Source organism: Alexandromys fortis, unplaced genomic scaffold (assembly GCF_014885135.2).
Source record: "Alexandromys fortis isolate MF-2015 unplaced genomic scaffold, M_Fortis_MF-2015_v1.1 scaffold_1, whole genome shotgun sequence".
NCBI lineage: Eukaryota > Metazoa > Chordata > Mammalia > Rodentia > Cricetidae > Alexandromys > Alexandromys fortis.
Window position 1 is genome coordinate 7401892 of NW_026067927.1, and position 17533 is coordinate 7419424.

The 17533-nt window shown below is 36.8% G+C and overlaps 1 protein-coding gene across 3 annotated transcripts in view; it reads right to left on the reverse strand.

The window, feature by feature from the left end:
- Cdh8 (cadherin 8) overlaps positions 1-17533 on the reverse strand; it is a 334360-nt gene that overhangs the window by 166278 nt on the left and 150549 nt on the right. For all 3 annotated transcript variants that reach the window (XM_050144038.1, XM_050144039.1, XM_050144037.1), the window contains exon 3: positions 11769-11888. In XM_050144038.1, coding sequence (XP_049999995.1) covers positions 11769-11888 — 120 coding nt within the window. The remainder of the gene's footprint in view (positions 1-11768; positions 11889-17533) is intronic.

A 17533-nucleotide genomic window follows, 5' to 3' on the forward strand; every position in this document is an offset into this window, starting at 1 on the left:
TCCAAATCAGGAGCAGAAGGAGAGAGAGCACGAGCAAGGAACTCAGGACCGCGAGGGGTGCACCCACACACTGAGACAATGGGGATGCTCTATCGGGAACTCACTAAGGCCAGCTGGCCTGGGTCTGAAAAAGCCTGGGATAACACCGGTCTTGCTGAACATAGCGAACAATGAGGACTACTGAGAACTCAAGAACAATGACAATGGGTTTTTGATCCTACTACACGTACTGGCTTTGTGGGAGCCTAGGCAGTTTGGATGCTCACCTTACTAGACCTGGATGGAGGTGGGTGGTCCTTGGACTTCCCACAGGGCAGGGAAACTTGATTGCTCTTTGGGCTAACGAGGGAGGGGGACTTGATTGGGGGATGGGGAGAGAAATGGGAGGCCGTGGTGGGGAAGAGTCAGAAATCTTTAATAAATAAATAAAAAGTTAAAAAAAAAGAATCCAAAATGTAAACTAAGATTTCTAAACTTTCAATAAATAACGGAAAGTTGAATAAAAAGTATGCTTATTTTTTCATAATTAATTCTCAGTATGATATCAGGTATAAGAAAGTTCGAAAAATAACTGTTCATTCTACAAATACTTCTTTAATAATTTGGGGGTAGGGACTTGAGGAGTGGTTCAGTGGCTCTGTAAAAGAATGATGACCTGAGTTTGGATCCTCACCACATGTGTTTAAGTTTAGGACGTGGTTACATAGGCCTGTAGCCACAGGACTGAGAGCAGAGGTGGCAGAAATGAGCGGCTCAATATGACTTGCTGTCTGGCGGCGTAGGTGAAGAACAGCAAGATTCAGGGCCCCCAGAGGCTCTGTCTCAAGTAGATAAGGGGCTAAAAAATAGAGCAGGACATCTGGTTTCATTTTTTGACCTTAAAGGGCACAGCTAAAGTCATCAGAACATACAGATGTATAATTAAGCATATACCCACGGAGTTTGAAGTACAAGTATCTCAGTATTTCTTTTTAATACATGCATTATTATCTACCTATGATACAAAATATATTTACAGTAAGTATACTCACAATGTTCTACTGAACTACAAAGTCTGACAGTATTTTGAAGGATGAAGGGATGACTGTTGGGACTGCCCTCTTTGCAAGTAGCCCCAGTTTAGGATTCCTCAAAGGAACACATTCTATATCATCTATGTCCAGGTGAAACTAAATTGATTAGACTTGTTGTCAAGATGTTCAATTACATTTCTATGTTGTCTTCCTAAAATTCAACTCCATTGTGCAAATAATAATACAGCAAATTGTCTATATTATCTCCTTACAATGTTCTTATAACATTTGGACTCTGTAGAAGAAATATGCAGTGGAAGCTTAAACATTTACAGTGGCATTTGCAGAGGCCTGTAAGCTTCAGGAGGCTGGTTCTGTCTATCACACACACCATCATGTTTCTGACAGTGAAAGAGACAAATATGCATGTATTATTTAGTTGAAAGGCAACAATAATAGAAAGGTGAATATTAACATACTTAGAACACCTCTTTTTTTTTTTTTTCTCTAAACTCTCTGGCCCTAGATTCTTTGCCTTGATACAATCCCTGCAGACAATCTCCTACATTTGCAAGTGGGTAGAGTTTGAAATCAGACAGATATGAATATAAAACTGAGATCTTGTTTCTATTACTCTAAAACTTGCCAAATTTTCATTTTCTTTGAGTTTTTATTTATTTGTCTTTTACATATACTAAAAATTCCAAAGCCCATTTTGTAATTTTTAAGAAAGCTATAAAAGTGGCATAGAAAAGATTTTTAGGCTACTATCTAAAACTGGGTTTCTAGTTTGATGTTCAAAGAGTTAATTATGTCACTGTTATAATGCATCATTGCTCCTGGATGAAAGAAACAGCAGCCATGGATAAACAGTCCAGTCTAGCCTTCTAGTCTTATGCACAACCTATGAGCACCCTTGGTTTGCTAGATGGCTATCAGCAACGTCATACCTACAGATCCCTAAAACTCAGATACTGGTATTTATCAAGTATAACCCTTCAAAACTTTTAGGATCTTAGTTTTCGTTTTAACTGTCAGCTTGACATAGCCTGAATTCATCTGAGAGAAAAATCACCAATTGGGCAATTGTCTAAGTCAGAGAGAGCTGTGGACACCTCTGAGGAGTTGTATTATTAATTAATAGAGGTGAACCCAGATCTCTGTGGATGGCACCTCCAAGCAAGAGCTGGAGAGTGATGTGTGGAGTTGAAATAGATCAGATCGCTTTAAGTAAAATAGAAGCGTTTATTCATATGAATATATTTTACTAGTCTTTCTCAGAGAGAGAAGAGTTAGTTTCTTATGACTTAGCCAAGAGAAAATTATTTTATATGGTTATTTCTGAAATTTGAATGCTTAAGGAACTAGAGTGTTTGCCATTGCTGCCTCTTCAGCCTTTTAATCAGTTCCTACTGATATCTTAGACTAACTAGAAATACACCTTAGGTTTAAGGGATTTTGCCTCCAGTGTTAATTAAATCCTTTCTATAATATCCCAAATATAATGTGCATAAAATATTTTATTTTTTTTTTCAAATTGGAACTTTGAATGAGCTTTATTGTTGGTAGTTCTGTCTAAAGTCACCTTTGCCAAAACAGAGAACAGTTATTGTCTGCCCAGCATTTCTGAAGAGGTAATTTAATTTAGTCTTAAGTTTTGATAATGCAGAATGAGGCTGTAGGAACTAGAGATAGGGAATTGTAACATTTAAACACAAAGTTGCTATTGATCTGTATCTGTGTGGACATCTATTCATTCCTATAGGGTCTTGGATAAAATACAATCCTTGAGCCTGCCAGGCAAATGTTCTACCATTAAGCCATCTTATCAGCACAACATACACATTTTCAAATGTATAGCAATTTTCACATATTTGCATCTTTTGGAAATAAGCTCATTTTTTTTTAGTCTTGGATAAACAACTTTCATTATAAAATACGTGAAAATAAGCCTGCTCCTCCAGCAAATCATTTTTAGTTCATTCATATGAAACAGGGATGGATTTTAAAGGGAAAAAAAGAACGTTATAATAGAAACATAAAATAACAAGGAATTTCTGTTATAAACTTGAGACAGTAAGCTGTAAAATATTCCTGATGCTGTTCAATATGCTGTTACTGGAAGAATATCATTCAGAAGTTATATATTTCCTTTCACTTCTCTCCTGCTCCATCTCAGTGTCCTCAAGTGTGGCATCTGTGAGTAGCAGGCTGAGGACTCTGTGTGCTCCATAGCTTTTCTCCTCATCGCAGACATCCAAAGACCTTGTTGGGAAATGTCTCTTTCTATTAGAGTTATGCTCACCACCTGCTAAGTCTCTCTGGACTTCCAAACAGTTCCATTAAAGGCTAAGTACAAGGGAGTCACACTGATTGCATCACACCCAGGAAAATGCAATAGGTCTGTGTTCTTGCAATATTTTTTTGCTCTCGTTATTTTATAAATTTTAGGACTGTTAATGTGCTCACAGGATTTACTCCATCCACTTTGTCTCCAACAGTAACTTATATACCTGTGTCTATATATACATAGTACCTAGCTGTCATGCTTACAAAGAAGAAAATTTAATCAGCAGCATGAAAAGGCATGGCTTTCACTGTAGATCTGTAAATCTTGTGGACAGTCTTATTAAAAATTTAAAATTCAGTTATTTCCTCTTCGTCACCATCACATCTGGGCATTCCAAACAATGCAGAGAGGTTTACAATTCAGTACAAGTAAAATTAATCACTTTAGATTCTCCCTTCTCACCCATTAATTTATTCATTTATCTATTTGTTAAAAACATATTGACTATAAACTATATATACCAAGTATTTGTCACTTGTATCGCTGTGGCCATACCATTTAAATTCAGGAATCTTTACAATGGTATCTTTAATGATAGGTTTTTAAAATAACTCCTATATCTAGCATAGGAATAAGCAAGAGTGTAAATCTTGGCACAAGCCACCAGAACACACTTGCTTCATAGAAGTTTTATCCAGTGTTCACTACCGAGTTTTAAACCTGAACTGTAAGTAACCTGTGAGCAGCCACTACCTCTTAGGATAGTCCTCTGTTAGGCTATCACACTTAGAACACTGTGCTTTTGAGGGTGAAAACGTTCTACCAAAAAACAGATCAAAATTAACACACATTATTTTCATTTAAACAAGGAAAAAATCATGGTTAGGAGCACTAAGGTTATTTTTAATTTGTTAGAATGATTTTAATACAGTACATTTTTTACATTATGAATGGTTATAAATGAGTATTAATACTGACATACCTTTAAGTTATATTTAGTTAAGGTATACCATATGCATACATGGAAGTACACTGTACCTCATTGCTATTGCAATAATTCTGATTAATAAGATGAAATATTTCATCACAAAATCTATAAAAATGGTACATAAAAATTCTAGGAAATGTCATGGAAAAAAAAAATCTCTCCCAATAAAAATCTGATACCCAAGAGGGATTTAAGAAAGACATTTTCCCCTGACCATTTACTCTTTCTTTGCATTGTAGAGTATTGAACCCAGGGTATTTGACATGACATATATCTATCCACTAAAACTTATCATTAGCATCTCTCTCTCTCTCTCTCTCTCTCTCTCTCTCTCTCTCTCTCTCTCTCTCTCTCTCTCTGTCTCCCCCTCCATCCCATGCTCCTCCTCCTCCTCTCTCTCTTTTTCTCCTTCTCGCCCTTTCCTTTTACTTTATCATTTCCATGTTAAGATGACTTATTTTTTCCATTATTCCTTTTTTGTAGGTGTCATTAATAGTAACTATTAATAGTTAAAACACAATTGTCATTAATTCCTCTAGTTGCCATTGGGAATATAATTAAATTATTGAAATATCTTTTTTGAAGCAGCATTTAGCACAGGCGGGCCTGAAACCTAGTCTTCCTCCTCAACCCTGATATTACATGTCTGCACCAAGATGCCAGCTGATTTGGTTTGAATGCAAGACCTTATTAGCGGTTCTCCCACAGCCAAATCTGCTACCTGTTCCACTGCCACCAAAGTTTCAGAAATCTCTCAGAACTTTGAGAAAACATTCTGATTTTCTTCTTCTATAGAAGTTTGGGCAATTCTCATTATCCGTAAATAATGACACCTGTTTCCTGTTCCCTATATCCATGTGTATGCTTTATGTATCTGTTATGTAAGATATATTCAAATTCAATGTTTTATAATTATATGTTGTGAATTTAATGCACATTTAGCATTTGTTATGTGCAAAGCCTCACCTTTAGTGCCTAGAGCATGATTTAGAATGAGGAGGTTGATTAAATACCAATTAATGAGAACTATGAAGTCATTCCTAATCGTTTGTGCATAGTCCAGCACATTTGGCTTGCCTGAAAATCTGTGCTCACTCCTCAAAGACACACACGAAGCTGATCCTATAGCCATTTTAACCTAAGCAATCCTGATTAAAAAGAGACCCTGTGCCCTGCGTGTTTGCAATTTATCACTGACTCCGAAAGCATTAAACTGACTCAATTCTGTTCAGGCATTCCATGAAGACGCCATTATTATCTTGATTTTTCTAAAAGAGAACCATTCATTACGTGGTTTTCCCCCCAAGGAGTATTTTTTTTTCCTTTGCTCCTTTTACAGGTTCCACTGAGACAAATGTTATTTGTATCCAATGAAGAAAGATGGTCTTAGTTTCAAGAAAGAAAGGAAAAAAAAAGTGTCAATGAATTAAGTTGGTTTATTTTTCAGCAGGTCATTTTTCATACTCTAGCTTGCCTGGAGCAAAGCTCGGACTGTCCTGAAACTTCACCCTGGCTTCCTCAGATAATTAAGCATTTACTGTTTTCTCGCCCAGCATTTCATTTACAAGTTCTGTCTTCGAGTTGCTTAGCGTGCAGTGCGACTGTTGCTTCCCCGCTCTCCTCAAACTGGAGCGGTTGAAAGAAATGCGACATTGCTCCCCGTCTGTGCCCAAAATGGCATAAGCAAACATATGGTACTGGGGGTGGTGGAGAGAGAAAAGAAAAACAGCAATATTTTTAGACTACAAATAAGCTATTTTGAGCCTTTTGAAGTACCATAATAAAAGCTATTCACAAAAATGATGGTGCATTTTACAATTGCTTCCACTCACATCTTTCCCAACACTGCACTGCCTCCCTCTCATGCCTACTTATACAGGAAACCTGAGACTGTTTTAAGGTCAGGATGTCACTTTCCAAGCCAAAGACCTCTCCTGATGTAAGATACACCATGTGCATGTCAAGTGGCAGCTTAGAAGAGAGAGAGAGAAAAAAAAAAAAAAAAAAAAAAAAAACTGGGGTCTGGAATTAGGCAAATTTACTTTCAATACAACTTCAAACAATTTGAGCAAGGAATTTCTCAAAGTGCCACTGCTCTGTCATTGGTGATACTCAAAAGACATTAAGGTGCTTTTCAAATAACTGTGTGGAATTAACAAACACAAATTTGATGAGGTGAGTGGATACAAGCAGCATCATGTCAAAACTATAGTGATTGTTCTATTAAAGAATGGCTGTCCATGTTTCATGTTCATGCTTCGATTTTCCTGTTATCACGATTGGACAGCGTATTTTTATTTAAAAGCCTGGGGAACTTTTTCACTCACTCTTTCTAAGCACTTGTGTGTTCATTTGCAAAATGAAGACACAAAATGAGACAATTCTGTGTCTCTCGGTGGTCTTGATATCTGAAATAAGTGAGGGAACCTTCCCGAGTTAAATTATTACATCAGCACAACCTAATTCTACATTGGGAAAAGGTAATAAGCCCTGGGAAGCAGAATTTGTCTGTTCCAAATTCAAAAGTTCTGCTTCTAACATTCTTGTGAGGACAAAACAAAATAAAGGTTGTTTTCTGTCTCTTATCCTTTAGAATTTTTTAACCTCTTGAAACTGTTCTCTCACCAAGGATTTGCTGACAACGGTCAAAGGACAATCTACTTCACAAAGACCCTGAACAACCTTCTTGCATAGCCTGTTGAGTGAATGGTCTCTGTCAAGATGTTAACCACTTTACCTACAGGTCTGACTGACCCTTGGCTAACATGCCAGGTCCTTGTGAAAAGAGAAAAAGCCTGACCCTGCATAACTGATAACATTTTATGACTGAATTGTGCTGTTTCCTTTCCTGAAATCATAGACAGTCCAAACCCATACATGTATAGAGATATTTCATTAAAAATGCTTTTCTAGTTTGGTTTTCCGTTGTTCTGATAATATACTGAACAATATAAACTTGGAGAGGAAAGGGACTCTTTTATTTTACAATTCCCAGATCACTATCTACCAGAAAGGCAAGTCGGGACAGGAATTCAAGATATAAACATGTGGTTAGAAATAAAAGTAGAAAATATGCATGAATGCTATTTATTGACTTGCTTCCAGGGTCATGTTCAGCTATCTTTCTTATAAAGCCTGGGCCCACCTGCCTAGGGATGCTACCGCTCATGGTGGGCGCAGTCCTCCTATGTCAATCAGCAAGAAACCACCACATAGGCATGCCTGCAGGCCCTTTGATAGAGGCCATTCTCTAACGGAGTTTTCCTCTTCCTAGTTGTGTCAAACTGACAAATGAAGCTAACAATGACAAATGCCTTCAGAGGCACAGTGTCCTTACAGAAGTTTCTGCCCATTTATGACAATTTCTTTACTATTTCTAGGATTTTAAATCCAGGACAAAGTTAGATGACATTTTTGATGTTTGTGTTACATGGAGTGTATTTTACAATGCACACGCCTCGTAACTGGCCGAGACTCGATGACTCTGCGTGTTGCCACTCTTATGGCATTCACTGGTTTCATAAGACAGGACTTCTCAGTTAAAGAAAGAACTTTCTAGACACCTCCAAGCCCATGCCTGAGCATAGTTTATATGCTCGAATCTGGATGCCTGCATGCAATACGAGATGCTTCAACCACTCCAAGGATCCCCAGGTATTAGTTGAAAATGCTATCAGAACTGCCTGGCCTGTTCCCCCTTCCTTCCTTCCTTCCTTCCTTCCTTCCTTCCTTCCTTCCTTCCTTCCTTCCTTCCTTCCTTCCTTCCTCCCTCCCTCCCTCCCTCCCTCCCTCCCTTCCTTCCTTCCTCCCTTCGTTCTTTTTTTTTTCTTTTCTAACTGATGAGAATCTGACATGAAGAACTTCCCTGCCAATTTGGCTTCCTGACTCATTTGATCTTTTAGTCATAAACCCCATTAAGCCCCTTTCATTCCAAACTCCATTTTTCTGTCTATTTCTCAGAGTATCTAAGTAATTCGTGTCTTCTGATCAACACCAAAAGGCATTTAATTTGTGTGGTAGTTCATCTTGGTTTCCACCTTAACTGCCTCTGGCATCAACTCACAGACAAGCCCCTAGGTGCATCAGTGAGGAATTTTTCCTGAAGAGTTTAATTGAATTTGGAAGAGACACACAAAATGTGGACAGAACTATCCAGTGGCAGCCCAAATAAATAGAAGTAGGAGGAAAAAAAAAAAAAAACAACTTTGTTTTTCACCTGTTTGCCTTCATGTTGTGTAGGTAAGTTCGTCAAACCTCCTGTCATCTTGCTACTGCCACTACCGTTACTGTCATTCTTCATGGCCCCTGAACCTATCTTCATTCAATATGGACCTGAGATCAATAGCTCTCCTAGAATCCCGTAGGCCCTCAAAGTCAGAAGGAGCTGCTGAGCTCATGGCAGCAGGGTCACATGCTTTCAGTAGAACAGCAGCTATTGGGGGATGCCGCAACTGTCTGCTTTAAGCCAATCTAAGGAATCCCACTTGAATGCGCATATTCATTCTATTGGTTCGGTTACTCTAAAAACACTGGCATCATCTCTATAGGCTTATAAAAATAAAACATCAGATTTTCTGTGATGCTTATTTTTCTATTTCTATATAATTCTAAGTCTCCTCACTCCATCTCTTTTATCAGCTTGTTTTTTTTTTGAAAAAGAGAGAGTTTTTTTTTTTTTTTTTTTTTTTTTTTTTTTTTTTTTTTTTNGTTCCCTGGAAAGAGCAACCATTTTTTGTTTTTATTTGAACATACTGAAGTGTAATAATGTGAAAAGTTACAGAGCAATGTGTAAATTTCATTCAGAAGCCACTTCTCCAAGGCCATGTGAGGCCCAAATAAGATAATGTTTATAAGAGACTTCCTTGTTGGCTCAGAAAGGATTGTGTACTATCGAAGCTGTAATCAATACACTTTACAAGTGCTTTGCCGTTTTAAGAACATAATTTGAATTCATTCTTTATTGATTATTGAATTTTCAGTCTATTTTGAATTTCATTGTAACTTCTTAAGCTAAACTGAAACTCTCATCTGCCCAGTGCTTACTTAGCAAGTGCTATGTGAATTATTTAAGTATCATTTCTCTGCAAAGCATTATTCAAAATAACATCAGAATTAACTTACTAAAATACATATCAGACAATTTTATTCCAGTCAAACTCCAAACAATAAATTTTAAATGGGTGTGTTGGTAATATACTGGCTAAAAATATTGTGAATTTATGTAGTTTAGATTGTTTAATTACACAAATGGCAATAGGTGCCCATGAAACTTCTACTATGGTAGGGAACTTTAGTTATCTACACCAAACAACAGTTACTCCAGATATCAATTATTTAAAAGACATCACAATGCTTACTATCTTTGTTGAAAAAAAAAAAAAAGAAAACATTTCCTCTGAAATAGATTGTGAGACATTGCAAGCTGAGACTAGCCGTTGTAATTTTTTTTCTCCCCAACTTTAATTCAGTGACTTCACATAGCGAATGCTCAATGGAAATTGTTGACTCAATATCTTTATTATACTAGAAAAGGAGAACAAAAATGTCCACGTGAACAGTTTTCTTTCTGACGGAAGCCCTTTCAACAAAACTCTTCCCTATCAAAAGTGAAGTTCAAGGTTCCTGGCTCTAGTGGTATTCACGTCTGTAATTCTAGGACTTGGGAAGTGAATGCAGAAAGAGTAGAAGTTTGAGGTCAGAATAATCTAAAACAATCTCTTGGTTGTGAGCTCCGGCTATGAAAGACAAGGAAATAAATGAAAAAATGGAAAGAAAAAACGAAGAGAAGGTAGAAAGGAAGGGAGGGAGGGAGCAAGGGACGGAGGGGGAGGGAGGGGGAGAAGTAATGAGGGATACAGGAAAGAATTCAAAGAAATCTAGCATTCTCATATTAGCTATGAAATCAGAGATTTAGGTGGGAGTGCTAGCTTCTTCACATTCTACCTCTACACCTTTGACAAGGACTTGTAATAAATATCTAGATTCCCCTTCTTTCTAAACAATAAATTACTCTGCCATATCCAAGGTTATTCAAGGGTTCAAATGGCATAAACTTTACAATAGACTTCCTTCTTCACTGGGGAAAAACGTCAAATAATAACCTTAATTGATTACACTTTACAAGGTACACTCTCCTGTTTCTAAATTTATGTTTACTTCTGCAGCTGTGACCTATTTATGTATAAATGTAGTTCTTACTTTTAAAGTCATATTTTTCTTTTTGTATTATTTTGAAAAGCACAAAGAAGAATTCAGTTTTTAATTTGATTAATGGCTGACCTAATGACAAGTGGTGGAATTGCTCTCAACAGTGGTAAATAATTTTGAAGCAAAGGGAACAGGTACAAAAGTAGGTTGATTGTTTCTCATCAACAAAATGAAAACAGAAACCACAGCATAGAGAAGACAGATACATACAATAGAAAGTGTTTTTTATTAACAACTGATTTTAATAACTACATTGACATCAATAAAATATACTAATATTGTATATGCTATAAATAAAACTTCATGACTTAATACAGCCTGTCAGAACGAATTTAATCTTAGGCTATGTTAATGTATTTTGGGATAAATATCTTAATTTACAAAATCTATTGTTCATATGAGTAACTTTTCTATTTCATCTCTTTTTAAGAGACATCAATATCTACGTTTATATGTGCTTAATGTTTATTTGCTTTTCTTTCTTTTTTGTTTTTGTTGATGGTGGTGGTAGATTTTGTTTTGTATTGTATTGTTTTTCCAAGATATGGTTTCTCTATGTAGCCTTGGTTGTCCTGGCTCTGTAGACAAGGTTGGTCTCAAACTCAGAGATGCTTCTGGCTCAGTCTCCTGAGTGCTAGGATTAAAGGTGTGGACCAACATCACCTAGCTTGTTTCTTTTTATCCCCCCTAAGGAACTTATTTATAACATCTGCCCAATCAGAACTAGTAATATTAGCTGGCTTTGACTTGGGTCATACAAGTATCTTAATGAGAGCTCAAATGATCAGATATTAAGAGAGGACAATTCTGATCAATGCAATGATAGAGACATAACAGTGTGATGAATTGTCATGTACCATCAATATTACCACACAGGTATGTGTGGGGAGGGTCCAACCCCACTTTGTAGATAGACAAAGCAAAACTTAGAAAATGACTTGTCACTTAACCGAAATCCAATAAGTTATTGAATCTATACCTAAATACGATATTGAACTCCCCTCAAGCAAGCACTTTTTTCCCCCTTTACTCCAGGGTGAAAATAGTATTAGGCCATCTGCTGAAAAGGTGATACCCAACCCAAGACTCTTAATTCATTTTAATCAGTACTAGTGATTGCAGGGCTAACCATGTCCCTCACAGTGTGAAGTCAAATATTATTGGTATAGTCAGTGAAATATTTAGCCAGAACATTTCATAAGCCAGATACCAACAAGTGTTTCCCTGAAGCAAAACATGTTAAATAGAATTTAAAATTTAAGCCACAAACCTGTTTCAGGCTCAATGGAAAAATACGGCTGTCCTTCCAAGATACTGTAAACCAACTTCGCACTGTTTCCATAAACTGGGTCATCAGCATCGGTGGCTGTTACATTAGTGACAGATGTACCTAAGGTTTAAAAAAGAGGGAAAATGGTAAGAATTTGCATATTAATTTTTGCCAAGTGCTACTTTTTTCAAGTATATTTTATATAAACCCAAAGTACACACACACACACACACACATATATATATATATATAAAATGATAGATAGACAGACAGATCGAAATAGATAGATAGATATTCCTTAAAAGATAGAGGCAAACAGCTTTGTCAAAATTTCAACGTAACAAATGTATTGTAGAAAACAGTATTGCTAGGTTGGAATAATGAATTAAGATGGTGCTTTTCATCTCTATTATTTAAGATGTCTTTGTAGTTTTTATTTCAAGGGTATCTAATAGAGCTGTGTGGGTTTAAGGAATATGCAAAGGAATCATATCAAAGAAATATGAAACAAAAGGTTAATAATAATACAGCATATAGCACTTGAATTTTGCCAAAGTACAACTGAATGTACCTTGAAATGTTGATTGCTGTAAAAAAGCCGAGCATAAATATCAAAAGAATATTTTATTCCATCACATTTAAGTTCTCAGAATATAAAATAAGATAGGAACCACCAATTAATCAGCAGGCTCAGGTAATTAGACCCATGGATAACAGAATGAAAAGCTCCTCATACATTAATCTTCTGTGTTTTCTAACAACTGCACACATCGAGCTTGCCTGGATGGCAGTATATATGCTAATCCCAAATCCCTGTACTAAAGAAGCTTAGAGTTGTGTGGTGGGAAGAAAGAGAAGGAAGCAGACCAATTGACTAAGCTACTCAGGTGAATACAAGTGAAACAAGCATGTGCCCATCTTTTGGTCTAGTACAAAGAGGATGGTCATGGACAAGATTCAAAGACAGTTTACACTGAAAGTAAATGTTAAAGAAATGTCAAGATTCCCACAGACAAATGAGTAGGAGAAATCCCAAGAAATTATTTAATCATAAATAAAAACCAAGATGATCTGATGACTTATGAAACATAGGAGAATAAGGGGGGTCTGGTGAGATTAGAATCACAGAAAATGAAGGCAGACCAACATTGTTCTCTATTATAAGTCATTCACACAGTAGTTACTTAACATGTTTCTTAATCGAGTCACTAAATGAAAGACTAGGTTACCCGGTGATTTATTGAAAAATGTTCGTGTCACAGATAATTCTCAGGAATTGTATTAATTAAAGATTGCTTGCAGAATCTTTACTGGAGGGTGTCCTTTGTCAAACTCTGGAGGTAAATGAAGGAAACAAGATCAAGGAGATTTTATGCCACCACGACACAACAATGGCTGCAGTAGATTTTATGTGACTATGAACTGGTGTTGGGAACTGGAGTGCACTTTGAGAGATCACATTGCAAGACTGAAGAAGTGGGAGATGAGATGGCCCATGAGGAGAGAACTTTGGCCTTGGCCCAGGCAGCTGTGTTTAGTCAAGGAGAGCTACAAAGCCATGCCTGGGATTATCAGCCTTGTACAGTCATTTGCTAATGTGTCAGGCATTTAGAGGAAGAAGATTTTAATCCTGAAGGAGATAAAGGGTGCATCTGAATAGTATAGCTTGGTGGTGATCAAAACAGATTGAACGCTTGCAAGATCTTGTCAATCAAAATGTTTTTGAGATGCTTTCAAATGCAGTTATTGCTCAGAAAAAAATGAGGTATTTACTGAGTAGTTGATAGTTGTATAAAATTGAAATTTATACTCAAAATGATGTTTTATAAGTTTTAAAGAATATAACAACGTACTTTGAGTTATACTTTTATAACACACTCAACCATACACTGAGTGCAATGCATTTTGGTTTGTGTGCATGTGTGCATGTACAAATGTTTTGTGTGTATGTGTGCAAAGACTCACTTTCCAAAGTGACATATCGATGTTGTTGGTGAAGATGAATACATAGAATACCAATAATGGCAATTATTTGAATATTATATGGACTTGGAAACAACGGAATGGAAAGATTTTCATGTGAAGGGAGGACAGGGAGCTAGAAGTTCCAAAACAATTTGAGAAGAGATGATGGGGAAAGTCAGCTATCAAATGTGGATCTAGAGATTCAAGCTAGGGTCAATTTGAGAGGCCATTTGGATGTCAGCATATACATTTCATTTTCCCTGTGTAGGAAACAGGGAGACCTTTCAAGTCCAGGTCAATTCCTGATGTGGTCACTTCTGATCTAAGTGATGCCAAATTTACTTGGAGGTGAAGAGGCTGATTAGGAGAACAGATCAGTTATGCAGTTATAGCAGTAGTCCAATAAAGACCACTGGGATACAATTACATAAAGTAGACACTCCTTTCAATTCCCTTATTTTTGCTTGTCATTAAGAAGATAATCTGGTGATTAAGTGACTGAGTGATAATCACAGTTTGAATGTGTTTCATCCTACAATGAGAGGTTAGTATGGAAATGATAGCATCAAAGGACCAGGTATTTGCTTGTTGGTCAGGCCATCAGGCTCCTTCCTGGTGAGTTGGACTTGATTCCTGTATAAAATGGCTTACTAAAGATCTTTGTCAGGCTGACTCTTCCATCTTCATCCATGGTCTTTTTAGTGCTACGAGAGAAAAAAAAAATGAGGTTTCTAACCCCAGAGAACCTTATCTTCCAGTACAAGAGAATTCATTTATATTTTTCTAAAATTGCTCTCTACAATATTTTGTGAGAGCACACGAAAGCTTTAAGGAAGATATGCATTTACTATTGGCATAGCCTGAAAAATTAATTTTTTAAAAAAATGAAGAAAACAATGAATAAAGAATAGAAATATTCCAAGATACCTTTAAAGAACTGGCAGATATCAGAATGAAGATAATTGGGAAACTCTGCACAGAAAGGCACAGGAGAATTTTGCTATTCAGTGTGTCTACTTTAAATTTTTAGCAAGAGATATTGTTTTCCCATTGTGCAGTGATAAACTGGCATGGAAGAGAATTCCAGTTTAATGCTCACTATGATACTTAGTGAATTCAGTCCCCAATTAAGCAAGCATGAGGAACCACTGAAAAATCAAAATCTTTCTACCATCATCAAAATTATCTTCTGTTGCCTGCATTGACTCTTAAATTAGAAGATATAATTGTAGAGGAATAAATATTAAATATTTTCTTAAGAATTTCACTTTTGCACAAGTCTGTGAGCTAGGTTGAAGCAAAGTACTGTGGAAGTTTCCCCCCCCCCCCCCCGTGGAAGGTTTTGCACACATAATGGTATAATGTTTTCTGAAACACATTCTTATAACTTCGGCCAAAGCATTTAACTTGACTCAATAGATAGGGCGATCCATAGATCAACAGACAGACAGACAGACAGAAAGACAGACAGATACATACGTACATACATACATACATACATACAAAGATACATAGAGAGATAGATAGACATATTGGGGGTTAAGCAAAATGAGGCTTGTAGATAATTTAAGAATTACATCATCTAAAATTTAGACATAATATCCATGTCTCCAGTCTGCCCCCTTCAAAATTCCCATCCAGAATGATATGATACAGACAGTGGTAGAATATTTCATTAAATCCTCTTCAGGCAATTCTGATATAAAACCATGATTCAAAATATATGTTGGGAGCAAACGTCACAACTGAACTGCCCTCCTTTTACTTTGCCACTTTAGTTTCTGCTATTATTATTTTGTTAAGGAAACTCTTGTTAAGATTTGTTTGTAAAACTTACCTTATTTAAAACTATTCAACTGGGGAAATGGGGCAGGCAGATCATTTCTCATAAAAGGAAGGTGAGAATATGTCCTCGGCAGTTTACTGCTTCCAAATTTGTCTCCATGACTTCTGCTTCCCTATCTACTGTCATGTGATCTCATTTCATTGTGAGAGGCTTCCCATCACTGTACTGGTCCATGAGGGAGAAGCTTAGCAGCTCTACAGTTTAGCTTTTTCCTGGGCCAAAAGGATCTTTTTTATTTGGCAGACCTCAAAGTGTTATGCACAACTCTGGTTGAAAGAATACATTTTCCGGAGTCAGATTGTCTTGAACCGGAGCACAGATTTCATTTCTGTCTCTTAATTTTATTCAAATTCTGTGCGTTTAGTCAAATATCTGAACTTTTCTAGTCGTTGGCATCCTTGTCTGTATTGGCAAAGTTGGTCGTCATCATTACAATACAGACAGGTTCAGATAATTCAGTGAAGTAATTCATGGAAACCCTGGGCAAAATTTACTGAAAATATTTCAAAAAGCTTACTGCCTTTCTCTTTTAAATGGTTTTAAATTTATCCACCATATATGTGGAGAGGTAATAAATATATTAATAATTGTGAACCGATTATTACACAACAAATACAAGATCTGTCAACCAAAATAAAACACTGTATATATGCATTTATGTGTACACACATACATATATATGTATATATATATAGCAATATACTCATAAGAAGAAAGTGATTTCATTACTGAAATTGTCAAAAGAAAAAAAAAAAAAACACCAGACATTGGCATGCATTCTCACATTCATCAGCACATGACCTCTTCCAATCTATTTCACATCAATTTCTGCTTCAGGATAAATTGCTCTTGGGTCAGAAAGAGAAAAGTGTTTAATGTTGTGAGCACAAAGCCAGGCATCAGGCACTTGCCAAAACAAGTTTTCTGATGCCACTTAAATAGAAATGCATACTCTAAGATCATGCAAATCCCATGAGACTCTGAAGATGAACTACAGGTACCACAGTGTTAAGACAAGCTTTTGCCCACAGACTCGGTCAAGATATGTCTGCCTGATGCCTGGCTTCTAGAAATCCACATTCTTCAATGTTAGGCACTTGGGAAGGAACAGGCAGCACTCCTTTCTGTCAAGGATGTTATTTCTCCATAGTGATTCAAGACTCCTGATGCACCTGTAACCTACAATAGATGTGCGAGGAGCCTATGTGGATGCATTTGTCAAGTGATTATCCCGAAGAAGGAAAATAGATGCTTTGAAGTTAATCTTGCAGCAGAAAATCTTCCACGTCAAGCCGCAGCCCCGGCTTCTCCATACAAATGCATGCAGAATGCATAGCGTGGAGGGGAATTGAAAAGTGTAAACCTTGCAGGATAATGTTTCTTCAAAGCAGCAAGTGTTTGCTGAGTGATAAATAGGACTCTGAGTAACACCCAGGAAATATAACAACCAGGATCCACTGTTTGTGTTTTCATTGGGAACTGTTTTTGTCCCTTTGTCAAGGATACAAGAGACTCATTTAGCTAGTGACTATAAATTTGACACTGTGCCATTTCTCCAAGAAAGCCCCTATTATAATCCAACTGGATGCTGATCCTAATTATAATAATATAGTTGTTGTGTCTCCAGCTGTTGTCAACAAAAATGATCCCATGTCGCTGCAATCCAGCCTTATAGTTTCAAGTCAAGTAGGAATGAGCAGATCATTCCAAGGTGATTTCTCCTTTTAACAAACCCATTTTTCCGCATCCAGATTCTTTGCTAAACGAAATGTGCCGATATGGCTGCACGGATTTTAATTACCCAACAGCCTGCAGTCCTGCCCACATTCTGCCCCACCTGAAACTTTCCTCCTATTAGCTGCAGAGCTCGCATATTTCCTTCCAATCATGACAGCAAATACGACGAGGAAAATTAACCATCAAAGATGTTAGTCTGTCAGGTTAGAGGTTTGTG